Source organism: Saccopteryx bilineata, chromosome 10 (genome assembly GCF_036850765.1).
Source record: "Saccopteryx bilineata isolate mSacBil1 chromosome 10, mSacBil1_pri_phased_curated, whole genome shotgun sequence".
Classification (NCBI taxonomy): Eukaryota; Metazoa; Chordata; class Mammalia; order Chiroptera; family Emballonuridae; genus Saccopteryx; species Saccopteryx bilineata.
In genome coordinates, this window is record NC_089499.1 from 9,496,427 (window position 1) to 9,513,431 (window position 17,005).

Genomic DNA, 17,005 nt, shown 5'->3' on the forward strand with positions numbered 1-17,005 from the left:
CAAACATAGAGCTCTAGCCCACCTTGTCCACTGCGTCCCTCAAGGAAGCTATATGGCGATGTCACAGAATGAGCCATTCCCAGTAAGAGAATGTCCCCAGCTGATCAAGGGTGAAACATTAGGATTAACCTTTTTTTGTTGTTGTTTGACTACGGGAAGCTTTTAGAAAGCGTTTTAGAAATGCACACCGTAACACCATTAGGCTCTCAGAGATAATGGCAGTTATGGGCTCCCCTGAGGATTGTCCAGGCAGGATCATCCTGGTTCTGAGCTCCTCAGCTCTCTTCCCTGCAACACCGCAGCTGCGGCGCCCACTGCCCCGGCGCACCGCCAGTGCCGAACCTCACCTTCCTCACCGCACCTCCCTCTGCCCCTGGGTGGCTTCCCCTCACCACCAAAGGCCCGTTCTGAGGGTACCCTCCCACGCTGATCAGGTCCCAGAAGCTGGCCAACTATGTGATGGAGGGTATTGGTTTTCTCAAAGTCTGTTAGCTTGTGTCCTGACAAAAGTGTGCCTTATTAAGGAACACCACACCGATCTTATTAAAGGCGTGATTCTTGACACTGCTGGTGCTCACACTCAGCCAGGCAGTAGTTACTTTCTGGGTCTGCTGTGATTGATCCCATGAACTTAAGGTAGTGTTCATTTTCACAGCTAGTGTGCAAATGGTTTATTTTTTAATTATTATTTATTTCATAATGATGTGTTCTAAGAAGACAGAGAAAATTTACAAAAATTTTTAGAGTGCGGCTGACCTGAACTTACCTCCTTTTGATAGGCCAGTCCGGCTTCATAGAGTTTAATGAAGAGGTACTGAGTCCATTTGTAGTAATCTGGTGAACATGTAGTTATTTCCTGCCAAGGAGAGGGGAAAAGTCAGGCACTCCATGCAACATGCCCATCAGCCTTGCAATTCATTTTTGAAAAGCAATTGCACTGCAAACATTTGACCAACCTATAATATTTTCTGCCTATTTGTAAGTGCAGAAAGGAGTTTGTTCTGGGAGGAAAGATGTTATTGCAATGCAACCCCTACCTTCCCAGGTCATGCTCAGTGATGAGAAAACCAACCTGAAGTCTTCTATACTCACTCCCCCTCCCCCCACACAACTGGCAGGTGATTACATTGTACAAACCGGTGATTACATTGTACAAAACTGGGTATTGCCCTTTTTGTGTGTGTGTATTTTTCTGAAGTGAGAAGCGGGAGGCAGACAGATTCCCACATGCATCAGACCAGGATCCACCCGGCATGCCCACTAGGGGGCGATGCTCTGCCCATCCGGGCCATTTCTCCCATGCGACCGGAGCCATTCTAGCGCCTGAGGCAGAGGCCATAGAGCCATCTTCAGCACCTGGGCCAACTTTACTCCAATGGAGCCTTGGCTGCGGGAGGGGAAGAGAGAGACAGAGAGGAAGGAGAGAGGGAAGCATGGAGAAGCAGATGGGCACTTCTCCCATGTGCCCTGGCTGGGACTCAAACCCAAGACTTCCACATGTTGGGCCAATGCTTTACCACTGAGCCAACTGGCCAGGGCTGGGTATTGCCTTTTTTGTCAGCACAAACATATATATTTTGGAGGCTACAAAGCTACTTCATGACAGCTATGCATTTTCAAAGCAACCACAAAATTCAAGAGGAATATTTGCTTGTTTCCATACGATCCTCATTTGAAAACAAACCTTGTGTTTACACATGTAACTGGGGCCTGGCAGCTCCTTCGGAATCATTGTACCCCGTTTATCCCCTTATGTGAATCGGGCTGGTGTCTACCTAGGAAGACCCACTAAAAACATGATCAAATATTAAACTTAGAGATCACCTGGCTTGTATTTCCAAGCCTAAATGGAAGCTTCTCAAAATTTATTTTCTTCCCTGAAAACACATTTGCTATAGAATCTGTAAAATCAGGTTATTGGTTAGCCAACCCATGAGGTTTAGCTGATCAGGTCAAAGAAGCCTAAAGACCTCTGCACTCACACTGCTTCCTTTCCAGTTCTCCTCGTCACTAAAGAGCTAACGGAGGAACGGACCCGGACAGGGGACACGCCAAGTGGTTCCACCCCTTACGCAGTCACACAGCTATGAAAAGTGCAAACAGCTCAGCTTTTGTCAGACGACTACACAAGCAGAGCTGAAACCAGCTGGAGGGCAGATCCGGCAGGAACTGAGCAAGGGGTCTGATAACCCCTGGCGCTCCCCACAGGCGATTTCTCTTCTGTCAGATTCTTCTGTATTGTGTTCTTTTCTGTGCTGACTAATAAAAATAACAGAGTAATAGCTACTAGAAAACAAAGAACTCTGATCACCAGCTCCACCCCCCCCCACCGCCCACCCTGCGAGGCAGAGAGTGAATAACCGGCCTGTCTAACAGCTCTGCCCACACTGTGGCTGTCCCCCCAGGCGGCCGCAGGCAATGCCAGAGCTAGGATGCTGAGCTGCGTGCAGGACACCAGGTCCCAGCTCCCACACTCCACAAACACCAAGTCTGCAGGGAGCTTCCTGCACAAAGGCCAGGCCAACTCAAGGATCGATGGGTGCACTGTGGGTGGGCTTGCTCCCCCAGACCTCAAAATTCACCCCATCCCACAATCCTTTCCTCACCAGCTGCCCTGCCCCCTGCTGGCAAAGCACAGAATTCGCTCTCCTCAGTTTTCCAGAGGAGCAACTGAAGAGCTTGCATATCTCACAAAGCCCAGGGCAGGAGCTATGTTTCAACTGGTTCAGCATGGCCTGCTCAGGTCCTGGCACCGCAAAATGATGGCAGAGTGAAGAACAAACTAAACAGACAGAGGAACTCCTGCATGTGGAATCAAACTCGTATCCCTCCTGCAGGCTTCACACACTAAATCAGTAAGCCGACGAGATGAACTAGGGAGGGGAGGAGAGAATGAGGTAAAACTGTTCCCGGTTACCTGACCAGGCGGTGGCGCAGTGGATAGAGCGTCGGACTGGGATGCCGAGGACCCAGGTTCGAGACCCCTGGGTCGCCAGCTTGAGCACGGGCTCATCTGGTTTAAGCAAAACTGTTCCCGGATTTTGTTATCATGGATGTGTTTGTTTCATGAAATTCCTTTCTTTTTTTTTTTTTTTTTGTATTTTTCTGAAGCTGGAAAAACGGGGAGGCAGTCAGACAGACTCCCGCACGCGCCTGACCGGGATCCACCTGGCACGCCCACCGGGGGTGATGCTCTGCCCCTCCAGGGCGTCGCTCTGTAGCGACCAGAGCCACTCTAGTGCTTGGGGCAGAGGCCAAGGAGCCATCCCCAGTGCCCGGGCCATCTTTTGCTCCAATGGAGCTTTGGCTGCGGGAGGGGAAGAGAGAGACAGAGAGGAAGGAGAGGGGAAGGGGTGGAGAAGCAGATGGGAAGCTCTCCTGTGTGCCCTGGCCGGGAATTGAACCCGGGACTTCCGCACGCCAGGCCGACGCTCTACCACTGAGCCAACCGGCCAGGGCAAATTCTTTTCTTTTTAATGAGAGAGACAGGAAGAGGGACAGATAGTGACAGACAGACAGAAAGTGAAAGAGATGAGAAGCATCAACTCTTCATTGAGGCTCCTTAGTTGTTCACTGATTGCTTTCTCATATTTGCCTTGACGGGGGCGGGGGGGGGCCTCCAACTGAACCAGTGACCCCTTGCTCAAGCCAGCAACCTTGGGCTTCCAGCAGGTGACCTTTGGGCTCAAGCCAGTGACCATGGGTCATGTCTATGATCCCACACTTCAAGCCAGCAACCCCGAGCTCAAGCTGGTGAGCCTGCGCTCAAACTGGCAGCCACGGGATTTTGAACCTGGGTCCTCTCCATTCCAGGCCGACACTTTAACCAGTGCACTACACCGCCTGGGCAGGCTGAAATTCTTATTCACTAAAATTTTAAAGAAATGTGTGAACCAAGTATGAAAAAATAATGACACTTGTTAAATTTAAGGGATGACAGTTCTCTTTTCTCTACCTTTCTGTATATTTAAGTTCCTCATAATAAAGTATCAAAATACTTTTAATACACATATTATATTTGTATACATTATATGCACATATGTGTTTTCTCAGCCCTGAATCTGCTTCCGTAGACTGAGAATAAACCCTGCACAGCAATGGAACAGCATTATCATCTCCATCTAGGTTTATGGTTTTGAAAATCACTTTTACCTAAAATAGAAAAAAGATGAAAGATCCAGTCAGGAAATAAAAAAAAGAAAAAGATGGTCATCCAGCCAAGCGGTCACCAACTTTCAGTCTGACGTGAGTGTGGGGCGTTCTCTGCGGGAGTGTCGGCTCCAAGGTGTGCTGGGGCGACTGCAGGTCCTCTGCCCCCTCCTGTGGGCCCTCTGCGCCCTCCTGCGGGTCCCCTGTCCCCTCCTGCGGGTCCCCCGCGCCCTCCTGCGGGCCCCCCGCCCCCTCCTGCGGGTCCCCTGCCCCCTCCTGCGGGCCCCCCGCCCCCTCCTGTGGGTCCCCTGTCCCCTCCTGCGGGACCCCTGTGCCCTCCTGCGGGTCCCCTACCCCCTCCTGCGGGTCCCCTGCGCCCTCCTGCGGGTATGACCTTCATGCTTGCTCAGGTCTGTCCCATCTTAGGAACACTGGGTTCCTGCATGTCATTTGAAGAGAAGGTACGTCGGCTGCTGAAAGAGTACAGCCTGAGAACCAGCGCCCCAGGACCATGATCGCACTCCCGACTGGGGAGGAGAGGATGTTCCGTGACGTGACCGCTGCTGGACCTGGGCCAGAGGGAGACAGAGCTCACTGCAGCCGCCGCCCCCAGAGACTGTCTGACCTAAGCCGGTGGTCATTCTCTTAGGAATCAGCACCTCTCCCTTGCCTCCTGCGACGTGCTGGCTCTGGGCCAGGCTCTCGCCCGGACCTGGTCAAGCACGTGATTTCTGCTCCTAGCAGCACTTGGGTACTGGTACCTGCGACTGTCCCCTCATACTGTAGACAACCCATTTATTTCATCTTACAGCCGCCCAAGACATGCCTTGTATGTGAGTTTCCATTCATAAACTTTATTAATTACCAACTGGCCTGGCGGCCTCTCTCTTCGGTTCTCACTGCCTGTTCCAGATGTAGCTTTTCAGTCCCAGGAATTTTCCCTGGGTCTGCGTGCAGTAACACCGATGGCCGATGGCTTTGCTTCCTGATGCATGTTGACAACATCACCGCCCAGTGCACGTGGGAGCGCTCTGCCCATTTATTCCCATCGGTTGCACACAGGGCCCGGCCAGCACCCCGTGAGGAAACGGCAGACCAGGAGCCCGCACAGCGCCCCCCGAGCCCAGTCTCACGAGAGCCATAAACGGGGCGGAGAAGAGGCCCCACTCAGGAACGTGCTTCCCGAAAACAGCAGAGAACGCTTCTGGAACTTCCCTTGATTCGCTCATTTCAAACAAAACAGCAACAGAGCAACAGCCCCACATGGGCAGAGCATCACCCCATGGCGGGCTTGCCGGGTGGGTCCCGGTGGGGGTGCAGGCGGAGTCTATCTCTCTGCCTCCCACCTCTCACCTAATAAAAAACAAACAAAAATCCCAGCCGTTCTAGTCTTCTAATGCCTCATCAGTAAAAAAAAATGATCACAGACATCGTTCGGAAAGTAAACTGTTTAAAAGCTTTAACTTTATTCTGACTGGAATTCGAGACTCCGTTTTCACTTTCTCACTGAGAACTACTTACTTGTGCCCGGCCCTGCGGTCAAGGTGTCCTGGGTTTCAGCACCCACGGAGAATAAACAGCCCTTCCTTCCCTCCTTCTCCCAAAGCCGGGTTCTCAAGGGGGAAACTTCCGCTCCTCGAAGACCTCTGCTGATACCTGCAGACACTTCTGTCTGTCACAACCACGTGTGTGTGTGTGTGTGTGTGTGTGTGTGTATGTGTGTGTGTGTGTGGGGTTACTGGTATTGTGACTAGAAGCCAGGGGTGCTGCTGAAAACCCTCCACTGCACAAGACGGCCCTTGAACAACAAATGACCCCAGTTCCACAGCGCCAGGGGGAGAAACCCGCTCTGTGCGTTTCAGTCTTTCCAGCGCGAGTCCACACCCTCAGGCTGATGAAGGAGCCAAGCAATTTTCTGGTAGGCATTCCATAAAAAGAGAGAAAATATCCTTGGGAAAAGTGGAAACCGCCCGTCAGTTAATTTAGGTTTTCCTTCTGCAGCTGGCGTGACCCCATCTCTGCGGAGCATGTGGTGCAGGGGACTCATTCCGCTCACCCCTCCTCCTGACTGAGTCCAGACCGAGGAGAGACCGGCAGGTCTGGGGGTGCAGGTAGAAACAATTCGGAAACTCGCTTATGCATGCCTAATGCCGCTCCCTGGGAACGAGCGATTGGTTTTACTCTCTAAATTTTAAATCATTTAATATGCCTCCAAGTAGTTGTCTGTTAGCAAAACCTCCTGTAATAAATTTCCTGTTTTGACGGTGGAGAGGTGCATCATTTTTCTCTACACAACATCAGCTGACCCCCTTTCACGAAGAGGTTGTTGACCAAGTAAGCCTGGAAAGATGGCAGGCTGGAATCCAGCCCACAGTGTCCAGATGTCCTGGCCCGGCCCTGCCTGTACCCCAGGGGAGCCCGAGGTCTGTGGGGTGGGGAGTCCTGCCCCCGGGGGTGGCACAGCGCCCACTCGTGAAGGCTTCTCAGTCACATGACGGCTGATTACTTTGTTCCCAAATCCCTCTCCATCCCTGTGCTCTCTTTCCCCTTCCTTCCCAGAAGCCAACGCCTACATGAAAACACCCTTGTTTTCAAAACAAAAAGTCAGACAGCTCAGAGTGATAGCTCCAAAAGCAAGTGCCATTCGGCCACACCCACATAGATCTATACCAAGGTGTCAACTGTTATATCTCCGAGCTCTAGAAAGCACCTTCCACCTGCCAGGAGACCAAATTTATGCACCTGGGCGCTCGACTGGAATCATTCTCCCACACTGCAATTCTCATCCTCCAATGCCTGGTTTTAGCATGAAAAATATGTTGCACGTTCACAACCAAACACAGAGCCCACCACAGACGGTGAGCTCCCTCGGAACGCAAGAGAGGGCCGACACATCACCCTATGAGCCCTGCCACCTACCCCTCAGACCACACAAGTGAATAACTAAGCCGGCCTGTGGCTTCATAACCGAGGAGTTCTCGCAGCTCAGTGACTCGGAAATGACCAAACCCAAGGAGGCTGAGCCCCAGAGACCTCCTTTACTGCCTCTGATGTAAAATGGCACGTGGCCTGTGAAGGAAGAGACAACATTCGGTCCCCTGTGTGCGTCGCTGTGCCCGAGGACTGTTCACAGCTGAGAGAGTGAGCGAAGGGAAAGATGGTCTACCCTGCAGCCATTTAACCCGGGTTCGAGTCCTTGCGTCATCGTAAGTTACCTTTGTGGCCACAGCCAAGTGTCCCCATCTAGAAACAGGGAGAAAGAAGCCCAGCTGAGAGGTCCGTTGTGAGAACAAATGTCACAGCGTATGTGAAGCACACACTGGGCACACAGGAGGGACCACCAGGGTTGCTTCCCGTGGCCTGACTCGAGCATCACCGCAGTGGGGCACTGAGGCTGATGTCATGAGCACAGCACTCAAAGAAAAGAGGTGGCTGACGCCCCGGTGAGGGCCCTGGGACCCGGCGGAAGGGCTGAGGGTAAGGAAAGCTTACTATCCCTATCCCTTACCAAATATTCCCTTTCTCACTAAAAAGAGATGGTGTTTGCAAGAGGAAGGCCAGACCACGTGACCCGGATGGAGACACGTGTGCAAGGCTGGCTGCTCCCCTGGCAGGGAGGACCTGCCAGGCGGCCTCCTGCCCGCAGCTCAGGCTGAGCCGTCTTGATCTCTAGGTTCAGCTGCACCTCTGACAGTCCCTGGTACCAGATCACAGAACGGCCAACATCACTCAAAGCCACGTGCATCCACCACGCCTTGCAACCTCACTTTATCTAGGTTAGCTGTCAGAATTTAACAGCATAAGACAAAGAAAAACCTGAGGCAACGTGTTTATCAAGTCACTGAAACATAAACACCTTGAGGAGGGTGAGCGATGGCCAGGCAGCACAGGTCCTAAAGGCCAGGTGTCGCCTGCCTGCCTCCCCCCACGAGCCTCCTGCCTTCTCAACAAGCAATCTTGCAAGCAGAGGAAACAGGTCCACACATACCTTTTTAAAAAATGATCTTTTGAAACATGCATTTTTGTCATTTGCTCTTTGTTGCAATGGAAACATTCGGCAATGGCCTTGCTCTGTATTCCGTCCCAGGTTCTCTGACTCCACAGGGGGGAGGTTCGGAAAGCAGAGCGCGGCTCCCAGGCCAGAGGAGCCGGCCTCAGCCTGCATATTGTGCAGCTTGGAAAAATACACAGTCAGTCCGCATCAGAGGCTCCTCGCTGGTGACGGCTCCCGGTTCGAGCTCTGTGCACCTGCTGTGTTGAAAGAGGAAGAGGGAGGCTCCTGGGAGAGCCTGCACTAACTCCTCCAAACACTCAGCACCCAATCCGGTCGCACACTGGAGCACGGCTGCAAAAGTTACTGGGGCCCGGGTCTCACCGCACCCCAGAGATTTCACATGCAGTCAAGTTCCCCCCAAATACATCTCCCTTTCAAACTGTGCAAGACGCATCCTGACCTGCCCTTGGATTTTCACAGAACTGAATGGATTCTTCCCTGAACCTAGAATGGTAGGTAGAAATGCCAACATACAAACAAACACTAGGTTGCCTCAGGATGACAATGACCTTGGATATTTTAAAATTATTATTATTATTATTTTAAATACTTTATTGATTTTACAGAGACAGGAGAGAAAAGGGAGCATGGACTGAGAAGTATCACCTCATAGTTGCTTCATGTGAGTTGTTCATTGCTTGCTTGTTGTATGTGCCTTGACCAGGGAAGCCCAGGGTTTCGAACCGGCAACCTTGGCATTCCAGGCCGAAGGTTTACCCACTGCGCCACCACAGGCCAGGCTTTAATTATTATTATTGTAAAAGGTTTTCTGAACTTTACTGACTTTGTGCAGCGGCTGTTTATTACTCTGGGAACTAGTCTGTAGTTTCACAGCTCCTGGAAACAGTCTATAGATCCAAAGGAATAAGAACACAAGAGCTGACTCTACAGTGGCAGGACCCTTGCCTGGCAGGGTGTCTTCCAGCACGCTTGACATGTGCACCTCAAGGTCCACACAGTGGGGTCTGAAGGAAGTAGAGATGTGCTCTACAGACAGACAAATGCCCTGGGGTTACCACGGAGGAGTATCCACATGGCCACCTCCAAGGCCTCTGGTCCTCCTTAGTGTGTACCCACATAACCCATCCTGACTCAGACTCTAAAGCAGGGGTAGTCAACCTTTTTATACCTACCCCCCACTCTTGTATCTCTGTTAGTAGTAAAATTTTCTAACCGCCCACTGGTTCCACAGTAATGGCGATTTATAAAGTAGGGAAGTAACTTTACTTTATAAAATTTATAAAGCAGAGTTACAGCAAGTTAAAGCATATAATAATAATTACTTACCAAGTACTTTATGCTGAATTTTTGCTAAGTTTGGCAGAATAAATCTTTATAAAACAACTTACTATAGTTAAAGCTATCTTTTTATTTATACTTTGGTTGCTCTGCTACCGCCCACCATGAAAGCTGGAACGCCCACTAGTGGGCGGTAGGGACCAGGTTGACTACCACTGCTCTAAAGGGAAGGATCTGACCTACGCGCAGAATCGCAAGGAATATAAGGAAGGGACAGGGGTCCCTGTCCACCCTTCCCAGGTAAGAGGCCCAGGCTCGTTACCTACCTTTCTACTTGTTAGAAGAGTGAAAGGGGTCAGGTAGACATCTTTGCCTATGAAGAGAGAAAGAACTGTGGGGAGCTGGGAGGTCCCAGGGTCAGGACATTAGGGCTTAGCTCTCACCTAGAGCTCACACATACTGAGTAAGTGACTTGACCAAATCTGTGCCTCAGTTTCTCACGAGTGTAGCAGACAGCCTCTAGGGTGGCCCTCAATGATCCCTGCCTCCTGATGTTTGTGCCCCTGTGAAATCCCCTTCCTTCAAGGGTGGGCTGGACCTATACACTTGCTTCTAACAAACAGAACATAGCAAGTGATGCAATGTCACTTCCAAGATTAGGTTATGAAGGAACTATGGTTTCTGTCTTGGCCATTTTCTCTCTCTCTTGCTCTGAAGAAAGCCAGTTGCCATGCTGTGAGCGGCCCTATGGAGAGGCCCATGTGGCAAGGAACAGAGGGGGACCTTGGCCAACAAGGATCCAGCCCTCAGCCCAGCAGCCAAACCCACAGGAGTCATGAGCGACCTTGGAAGCAGATCCAACCCCAGCCGGGTGTTCAGATGAAATCACAGCCTTACGAGGGACCCGGTACCAGACGATCCAACTGAGCCACGCCTGGATTCCTATCCCACAGAAACGGAAATAAACACGTATTGTTTTAAACTACTAAGTTTGGGGATAATTTGCTCTGCAGCATAGATCTACACCACATTCATAAAAGGGGCCAATAACCAAGACCAAACCCTGAGATAAACACGAGATTAAATTAGAAAATGTAAGTGAGGTACTTGGCAAGTGGTGAGCACACAGATGAGGAGACCCCAGAGCCACCAGGCCCCTTCCCCCACCGTGTGAGGTCGAATCCGCCTGCTGCCCAGGCCACAGGGGACTGACAGGAAGGCCCAGTGCTCCGTGCTGCTGCCAACTGAGTGTGAAATGCCAGCGCATTTAGGACAGACTTTCTGGCCCTATTATTTAGGTCCCCGAGTTTTGTTCACCTTCCCAAACAGCTGTCAGCCCCCGAGGGCAGGTCAGGGCAGTGGATCAAAGGAGCAGAGGGCCGGCAGGCCTGAGACTGGGGTCTGAGCAAGGGTTCAGCCAGGGATTGGCTGGTGGCCCTGGACAAACGACTCATGCCTCTGGGCCTCACTTTCCTCCTCTGGGAACCGGGTCAAGGGGTCTGAGGAGAGTTCGCTTTCCTTTCCAACACTGTCTGCCCCGTGCAAGTATACAACGGGTGCTCAGAGAGTCTTCATGAAAGCAAGAAATACGTCAAAATTCAGTGGTCACGTGCCCGTATCTAAAGAACAAAGTGCTAATTTTCTTAACCACACAGGCTTTCTGAAAAAGTTCTTGGAACCACCGTCTGGCTTATTCATGCTGAATGTCAAACCCGAGAGCACGTCAGCCAGGTGCCCCCATTCACCCAGCACGGAGAGCGGGACCACACGTGTCTACAGAGCCGCCGAGTCCCCAAAGGCCCCCGAAGGAGGATCACGTTTCTCTCCATCAGCCACCTCCACATCAGAAACAAATGACGACTCTTCCAGAGGAGACTGCGTCTGAAACAGGTCAGTTTCTCAGCTCCCCGGTGTGGGCTGGCTCAGGAGCTGTGTTTCTCCCGTTTACCACCAGTGAGAGAACGTTCATGAGGAGTCCGTCTGAAACAGGTCAGTGTCTCAGCTCCCTGGTGTGGGCTGGCTCAGGAGCTGTGTTTCTCCCGTTTACCACCAGTGAGAGAACGTTCACGAGGAGTCCGTCTGAAACAGGTCAGTGTCTCAGCTCCCTGGTGTGGGCTGGCTCAGGAGCTGTGTTTCTCCCGTTTACCACCAGTGAGAGGACGTTCACGAGGAGTCCGTCTGAAACAGGTCAGTGTCTCAGCTCCCTGGTGTGGGCTGGCTCAGGAGCTGTGTTTCTCCCGTTTACCACCAGTGAGAGAACGTTCACGAGGAGTCCGTCTGAAACAGGTCAGTGTCTCAGCTCCCTGGTGTGGGCTGGCTCAGGAGCTGTGTTTCTCCCGTTTACCACCAGTGAGAGGACGTTCACGAGGAGTCCGTCTGAAACAGGTCAGTTTCTCAGCTCCCTGGTGTGGGCTGGCTCAGGAGCTGTGTTTCTCCCGTTTACCACCAGTGAGAGGACGTTCACGAGGAGTCCGTCTGAAACAGGTCAGTGTCTCAGCTCCCTGGTGTGGGCTGGCTCAGGAGCTGTGTTTCTCCCGTTTACCACCAGTGAGAGGACGTTCACGAGGAGTCCGTCTGAAACAGGTCAGTGTCTCAGCTCCCTGGTGTGGGCTGGCTCAGGAGCTGTGTTTCTCCCGTTTACCACCAGTAAGAGGACGTTCACGAGGAGTCCGTCTGAAACAGGTCAGTTTCTCAGCTCCCTGGTGTGGGCTGGCTCAGGAGCTGTGTTTCTCCCGTTTACCACCAGTGAGAGGACGTTCACGAGGAGTCCGTCTGAAACAGGTCAGTGTCTCAGCTCCCTGGTGTGGGCTAGCTCAGGAGCTGTGTTTCTCCCGTTTACCACCAGTAAGAGGACGTTCACGAGGAGTCCGTCTGAAACAGGTCAGTGTCTCAGCTCCCTGGTGTGGGCTGGCTCAGGAGCTGTGTTTCTCCCGTTTACCACCAGTGAGAGGACGTTCACGAGGAGTCCGTCTGAAACAGGTCAGTGTCTCAGCTCCCTGGTGTGGGCTGGCTCAGGAGCTGTGTTTCTCCCGTTTACCACCAGTGAGAGGACGTTCACGAGGAGTCCGTCTGAAACAGGTCAGTTTCTCAGCTCCCTGGTGTGGGCTGGCTCAGGAGCTGTGTTTCTCCCGTTTACCACCAGTGAGAGGACGTTCACGAGGAGTCCGTCTGAAACAGGTCAGTGTCTCAGCTCCCTGGTGTGGGCTGGCTCAGGAGCTGTGTTTCTCCCGTTTACCACCAGTGAGAGAACGTTCACGAGGAGTCCGTCTGAAACAGGTCAGTTTCTCAGCTCCCTGGTGTGGGCTGGCTCAGGAGCTGTGTTTCTCCCGTTTACCACCAGTGAGAGGACGTTCACGAGGAGTCCGTCTGAAACAGGTCAGTGTCTCAGCTCCCTGGTGTGGGCTGGCTCAGGAGCTGTGTTTCTCCCGTTTACCACCAGTAAGAGGACGTTCACGAGGAGTCTGTCTGAAACAGGTCAGTGTCTCAGCTCCCTGGTGTGGGCTGGCTCAGGAGCTGTGTTTCTCCCGTTTACCACCAGTGAGAGGACGTTCACGAGGAGTCCGTCTGAAACAGGTCAGTGTCTCAGCTCCCTGGTGTGGGCTGGCTCAGGAGCTGTGTTTCTCCCGTTTACCACCAGTGAGAGGACGTTCACGAGGAGTCCGTCTGAAACAGGTCAGTTTCTCAGCTCCCTGGTGTGGGCTGGCTCAGGAGCTGTGTTTCTCCCGTTTACCACCAGTGAGAGGACGTTCACGAGGAGTCCGTCTGAAACAGGTCAGTGTCTCAGCTCCCTGGTGTGGGCTGGCTCAGGAGCTGTGTTTCTCCCGTTTACCACCAGTGAGAGGACGTTCACGAGGAGTCTGCTACCCAGTCCGCACGTAGAGACTCAGTGATCGGCTCGACTCTAGCCGGAGTGACAGACAGTGGAGGGGCTGAGAACAGGAAGAGTGTCTTTTCCACCAAACTCAAAGTTCTGTTTGTTCGGTCACCCACGGAATTAACTCACATGCCTGTCCTGAGTGCCCACTGTATCAGCACCAGGCCAGGTGGCATGAACATGACCTTGCCATGACTGTGACGAGGAAGGCCACCAATACTGGGCCGTTTCAGAGCCTCCCCTCTTAGGCCTGCTGCTCTGAACTGTCACCCCCACCCCATCCCCTTTGTTCCCATGTGTCTCTGAGGAGAGAAAGGCAACCCCCACCCACCTCACCTCCCAGGGGCATTTGGGCATTCGGGGCCCTAGACCCACTCCTCCCACCCGTCCAGTTTCTGCTTTATTTCTCCTCATTTGCATCTCTCCCCACAATTCTCTGTCATCTACAGGCCCAGCCAGGGGTCCCCGTCCTAGCCTCCATGGCCGCCTCTTCCTTCTTCCTAAACTGCTCTTCCCCGGGAGCCCAAGTCTCTCAGTCCCCTCACCGGCCATGTCCTCCGGGCCCCAGTGTCTCAGTCCCCTCACCAGCCGCGTCCTCTGGGCCCCAGTGTCTCAGTCCCCTCTCCGGCCGTGTCCTCTGGGCCCCAGTCTCTCAGTCCCCTCTCCGGCCGTGTCCTCTGGGCCCCAGTGTCTCAGTCCCCTCTCCGGCCATGTCCTCTGTGCCCCAGTCTCTCAGTCCCCTCGCCGGCCGTGTCCTCTGGGCCCCAGTATCTCAGTCCCCTCTCCGGCCGTGTCCTCTGGGCCCCAGTCTCTCGGTCCCCTCACCGGCCGTGTCCTCTGGGCCCCAGTCTCTCGGTCCCCTCACCGGCCGTGTCCTCTGGGCCCCAGTCTCTCGGTCCCCTCACCGGCCGTGTCCTCTGGGCCCCAGTCTCTCGGTCCCCTCACCGGCCGTGTCCTCTGGGCCCCAGTCTCTCGGTCCCCTCACCGGCCGTGTCCTCTGGGCCCCAGTGTCTCAGTCCCCTCTCCGGCCGTGTCCTCTGGGCCCCAGTGTCTCAGTCCCCTCACCGGCTGTGTCCTCTGGGCCCCAGTGTCTCAGTCCCCTCACCAGCCGTGTCCTCTGGGCCCCAGTGTCTCAGTCCCCTCAGCCTCGCCAGCCCCGTCCTCTGGGCCCCAGTGTCTCAGTCCCCTCACCAGCCGTGTCTCAGTCCCCTCACCGGCCGTGTCCTCTGGGCCCTAGTGTCTCAGTCCCCTCAGCCTCGCCGGCCATGTCCTCTGGGCCCCGGTCTCTCAGTCCCCCTTCCTTCAGCCGCTGGTACCTCCCCCCTTTGCCAAACCTCTGCCTCTGCTGTCCTTTATCTTCCCTGTCCTCCCCCTTCAAGCAGCGTCAAAGGAACAGGTGTGAATATCAGGGCAATTAATTAATCATACACGTAACATTTGTCTAAGAATTCATTTTGAGGTAATTATGTTCCCTCACTTCAGGACTAACGTTCAACTGAAAATTGGCATTTAATGCAAATTGAAGGTGACAGATGCTAGACACTATGCTTTTCCAGAACATGCATTTTGTGCTTAAAGGTCTTGCTCCTCGAATCTCGGATTACAGCTAAATTCTCAGATAATTTGGAAGGTGCGTGTTCTACATGCTCTTGAAGTCAATTTAGAGAATGAGCCTTAATAGAAGGGAAACCATGACCTTGTGGCTTGAAGACAATCCACGCTGTCTTTCCGAGCCGGACTTGGCTTGCTGTTGTTTTCATAGTGGCCTAAAAGCTGTCTACTGCCCCAAATGACACAAGATTCTGAGAACTATCCACAACCCACAACAAGAAGCAACAATCTGATTAATTTCTGGGTAACTGTCCTCCACCAGCTGACAAGAACTTCGTCAGGGCAGCCTAACAGCACCGACAGCTTTTCCCACTGGACAGCCGGGGACAGAAAGCCCTCCATTAAACTGCAGCCGAGACGAACGGGTCTGCATGGCAACCTGTCATCGGTCTGCTTGAACAGATGCCCGTGTTTCAGCTACCCAAGCCAGAGCAGCTCTCCACGAGTGCTGCCTTCTTCTGGAAGGAAAAATACATGGATTTTATCTACAGCGTACCTGAAAATTTCAGGGTCGATGGGACAAGTCATTGGGAAAATCTTTTTGTGGTGTAAGTAGTCTGGCTTCCTGAGCACCATGAAGGCTTTTCGTTCACGTGGGCACGGAGCGGGAGGAGGGCACCCACCGACCCACCCGCCACGGGGATGCACAGTGGTGCCCACAGTGCCCACATGAGCTGCTCTGTGGCCTGCCAGCTCCACGAGCGATGAGGGGTGGGCGCCTGTCACCCTGACAGAGTGCACGTGTGACGCAGACCAAATAACTGAACTATACGCTTAGAAAAAGGCATAGGCATTCATTTTGAAGATCTTTTAGTCCAGTGACTTTTAAAATGGAAGAGCTAAGGCAGAGAAGCACAGACCAGAATCTCATAGGAAGGGGGAAGATTTTACAAACTATACGGGGTGGGGCAAAACCAGGTGTGCAGTGGTCCGCGCGGACAAGGATACACAATGAATAAATGAGGATACAAGAATAAACGGTACTCCGCGCACTCAGCACTGCCCACCTGCACAGACCCCGCCTTCCTGTGAACACACAGGAAGGTATGGACACAGGGTATGGACACACTTTACCCTGTTCCTTCCACTAAGTACAGCTACAGCCCCTGGACGTTACACACATAACACACACGTAAGACTGAAAACTGGAGAAGAGAAGGCGGGCGAGCCAGGGGCCTCGACCCCGAGCAATGACACATGGTGAGCCCCCTCGGTTTCCTTTGTGCCTCAGAGTCCCAGATCAGCGCCAACGTAGCCGGTAACTCAGAAGCGCCCAGGAGTGCAGATGAAAGAAAAAAGAAAAGCCTGCTCTCTCTGACCAGAGTAGCAAGAAAAGGACAGCCTAGAAGAGAGATTTAGAGAATAACAGCTCTACTCTAGCCAACAGCACAGAAAAATCAGAGCCCTACACCCACTTGCAAAGGCTCAGTGGAGGCCTAGACTCACAACCGTGGGAGACTGTAATAAGCACCCCAATCCCTGCACCAGGTGGTGTCAGAGGATGTTGGGTGGAGAGCCAGGACCCTCCCCTAACTGGGTGTTAATGAATCTCCCCATTGGCTGTGCCAGCAGAGACCACAGGGGGAGTCTGGACTTCAACCTATCCCACCAGCAGTAATGAGGGGTCCCTCCCTCTACCCAATGGGATAATATTAGGGGAGCTGGAATGGAGAGGCAAAAAGTCCATCCTGCTCAGCAGTAATAGGGCCACTCCCCACAGTGTCATTGGAATCCACATGAGGGCAGTAACAAGGTGGCCCTTCCCAGTCAGGGTGCGATCAGTGGAGGCCTAGTGGGAGCCTATGCTGTCATCACTGCACAGCAGTGACCAGGAGGCCCTCTCTCCTGGTGCCAATGATGGCCATGTGGAGACCCTGGACTTCCGTGCCCACCTGGAAGAGGCAGTGTCCCCCTCTACCTATGGAGCAGTATCAGAGGAGACCTGCCATAATGTGATGTTTATATAAGATCCAGAGTCTTAAAAAAATCCCCAAAACATCCAGGTCTCAACTGTAGATCATTACCATTCCGAGAACCAGGGAGATCTCAAACGGAATGAGGAAAGGCAATCAACATGT

At 52.9% G+C, this 17,005-nt stretch overlaps 1 protein-coding gene across 3 annotated transcripts in view; it reads right to left on the bottom strand.

Annotated features, from left to right (window-relative positions):
* The window catches only part of LARS2 (leucyl-tRNA synthetase 2, mitochondrial), a 125,944-nt gene that overhangs the window by 76,704 nt on the left and 32,235 nt on the right, over positions 1-17,005 (bottom strand). For all 3 annotated transcript variants that reach the window (XM_066244936.1, XM_066244934.1, XM_066244935.1), the window contains exon 6: positions 767-856. In XM_066244936.1, coding sequence (XP_066101033.1) covers positions 767-856 — 90 coding nt within the window. The remainder of the gene's footprint in view (positions 1-766; positions 857-17,005) is intronic.